We start from the raw sequence: 3,235 nt of genomic DNA, 5'->3' as shown, positions 1-3,235 counted from the left end.
AACCCAAAGGCATATGGTTCAAATCCACTGGCTGCTCCTAAGGAGAAAGATGGGCATCACTGCCTGAACACTTTACTTCCTTGGCAAACCAGAGCTATGGATTTGATATGGGTCGGTTCCGACTTGACGGCACATAACAACAACAGGTGATACATTAACATGGTTCAGAATTCATCAACTGAAAATTCTCACTCTCAGCTCCATCCTTATCAACTTTCTTCCCCCACTTTCTGTCACTACTTTTATTTTTTTCCACATCTAAGTGTTCTTTCCTCAATCTAGCAGATTCTACATCTGGCTCTTTTTATTTTAAAAAAAAAATCCTGGTAGCCTTTCTCTGTTAATATATAGAGAGTTCTACATTTGTTTCCTTAAATTAGCCCGTTCACAGTGTTCTCCTAAATGGATATACTCTATTTTATCTGATCAGCCGTCTGTTTCTTGACATTTGAGTCAATTCTGATCTTTTAAGTTCATTTTAACTCCACAAAATACATTCACCACCCCCCTGTGCCGAGCAGTGAGGTAAGGCATGAGTACAGAGTTCACCATGTGAAGTTCCTATTGTAATCTCAAGAATAAACTTTTCCACTATAAATAAGATAATAATCAGAATTCATGGAAGTCTGGTGGCTTAATAGTAAGGAACTGTACTGCCAATTCAAAGGAACGTGGTTCAAATCCAGCAACTGCTCTGTGGGAGAAAGTTGGGCAATGTCCTCTCCTGCTTCTGAAAACCTGCTGGAGAATCAGCTTTGGGTCAGTTCTAACTCAATGGTACTCACCAAAAATCAGAATTAAGCCCCATGCACTGATTCCTAGAGTCGTAATGGTGAGTTGGCAAAACCCTCAGCTGCCAGCTGAAAGGTTGATAGTTCAAACCTGCCAACCCTCCACGAGAAAGATGAAGACGGTCTGCTTCAGTAGAGCTACTCTGTCTTGGAAACCCTAACCCTATGGGACGGCCTTACTCTGTCCTGCAGGGTCACTGTGAGTCATGGTGGACATGATGGCAGCTGGGTTTTTATCATACATCCAAGTGGCAGGGCCAGCAGAGAGCTGAAAACAGTGTCTATGAAAAGTGTGAAACTAGAGATGAAGGAAATGATTGGGATTAAGTATATGTGTGACTCTCAGAGAGTTGATAAAATTGGCTTAATCTAAGCCCACCAAGCAAAAATGAAATGATCCCAGGGCAGTGTTTGAAGGAGTAGCATCCAGGAAAGGGTTCTCAGGAGTACTCAGAATGACTCAAGGGCTCCAAGAAAGTGCGACGTTACAGATTTGTGTACGCTCTCAGCTTCTCTCTGCTGTCTCAAGGTACAAACTGGAAAGCACTGTTTCCCTCTCTAAGTTTTACATCCAAGCTTGTTCTTTACCCTATTTTGTAAATGGTCTTACTTTCCAAGTCTATCTTTGTCTACTTCTCTCTTCCTCCTCTTCTGCATGCCTGACACCCTCAGACACAGGATGAAGGTTAGACTCTTAGGCATCTCTCCATCGGCCATGGCTACCATCTGTCTTTTCCAGATGCCCAGGGGTGATGGTGGTGGGGATGGCAGGCCTATCACATTTAATTTTGCTTAGATGTGCCTAATATGACTTCTGCTGCAGGATACATTTATAGACATGGAGCTGTTAAAGTGATGTGCTAAAAACTTTGCAAAATAACAAATAGTATAATGTGGCATATTATATTTTACATAAGTACAGAAGCTGCTTTTCTATTTTGAAGGCTAATTGAGACTGCTAAAATAAGGCTCTTTAGAATTCAGCCTATTTGGTTTTACACTCGTGAGGAGAATCAGCTATCTGTTCATCTGGATGGCCGGATGCTGCAGTCACAAATGTGGGCTTCTGCTCACGGAGCTGACCTTATTAGCAAGGATAAAACATCCTGGGTACCTGGGAAGGGCTGTGAAATCACCCAGGAAGCCAGATGGGAAGGGTCTGGGCTGCCAGCATTGTCTGCACACATCATCAGCATTTGCTCGTTCTGCCTGCCCTGTGCACGGAGGGATATTTTGACTTGAATTGGAATTTTCAGTGGCAGAAATTCAAATTGCAAGTTGGCACTTCCTTCCTTACATAAACAGGCTCTGCCTGAGCTTGCTTAAAACCATGACAACAGTGTGGCCTTTTGATATTGAGGTGGTGGTGTTAAGTTCTGCTGAGTTGGAAAACAACCCATAGCTGACCCTCGAGTGCATTTTCACAGGCATTAAACCTCATGAGAGAAGATTTCCCATCTTTCTCTCATGGAGCAACTGGTTAAGGATGGCAGAAGGAGCCATGATAGTGTAGTCAACCAGCTGCCAAGCAGAAGACTGGTAGTTCGAGTCCACCAGCAGCTTTTTCCATAATGTTGACAGTGTTGGAAATCCTGTGGGCGGGGTCCATTGTGTGCTATAGGGTTCTTTGAGGGTCACTGTAAATTGGAATTGACTGAACAGCAGTGGGTTAAATAGCAGAAGATTGGAAACAGGACTGTTTGTTTCTTTTGAGCGGAAAGTCCACCTATTTTGTTGTTGTTGCATACTGTCAAGTCAGAAACAACTCAGCTGACCCTCCAGCAGGATTTCAGAGGCTGTAAATCACCCAGGAAGAGACTGCCCATCTTTCTCCTGAAGAGCAGCTAGTGGATTCGAACTGCTTGCCTTTGAGTTGGCAGCATGTTTTTCCCACTAGGCCAGAGAAGAGCTTATATATGTTTATTAATATTCTTGAAAAGTCCTGTGTACTGTACATGGGAAGAGGGGGGAGAAAGGGAATATTTGGAGAAAGTACCAAGGTAGGAAAGAGAAGGGGGGAAAGCCCTTTCCTGGATGAGCGATCGGAATATGTTTGTGACTTTGGAAATGGTAGCCATTCATTTAGCTTAGTGTGGGTGTGTAAGTTGCAGTGAAATCGGTAAAATGATCTGTTTCCTCCTTTTCCAAGGATTTCCTGCTGCAGATATTTACCGTGTTCCGAATCCTGATCCGCCCAGAGATGTTTCCAAAGGACTGGACTGTCATGCGCTTGGTTGCTAACAAGTAAGATTTTTACGTTAATCTGTTGTGCCTCAGTGTGTAAAGGGGCCACAATGAAGTGATCCTTTTAGCTTCTCTCAGATTACAGCCTCCACGTCCTGTATTTTTCTTTTCTTTTCTTCTGCATTACATCTTCCAGTCCATACTTACCATTATTATTGCAATTATTAGCAGTGTTTTTTATGGCCTAGTGGTAAGGACCT

General features: G+C 43.1%; 1 protein-coding gene across 1 annotated transcript in view; it reads left to right on the top strand.

Moving 5' to 3' along the window:
* The window catches only part of DOCK4 (dedicator of cytokinesis 4), a 312,634-nt gene that overhangs the window by 203,729 nt on the left and 105,670 nt on the right, over window positions 1–3,235 (top strand). Inside the window, exon 26 of the mRNA XM_006882693.1 lies at window positions 2,941–3,035. Coding sequence (XP_006882755.1) covers window positions 2,941–3,035 — 95 coding nt within the window. The remainder of the gene's footprint in view (window positions 1–2,940; window positions 3,036–3,235) is intronic.

This window comes from Elephantulus edwardii, unplaced genomic scaffold (genome assembly GCF_000299155.1).
Source record: "Elephantulus edwardii isolate Elephantulus edwardi_28Jun2011 unplaced genomic scaffold, EleEdw1.0 scaffold00022, whole genome shotgun sequence".
NCBI lineage: Eukaryota > Metazoa > Chordata > Mammalia > Macroscelidea > Macroscelididae > Elephantulus > Elephantulus edwardii.
Note: the sequence above shows the minus strand (reverse complement) of the source record. Positions and strands in the feature narration are given on the sequence as shown.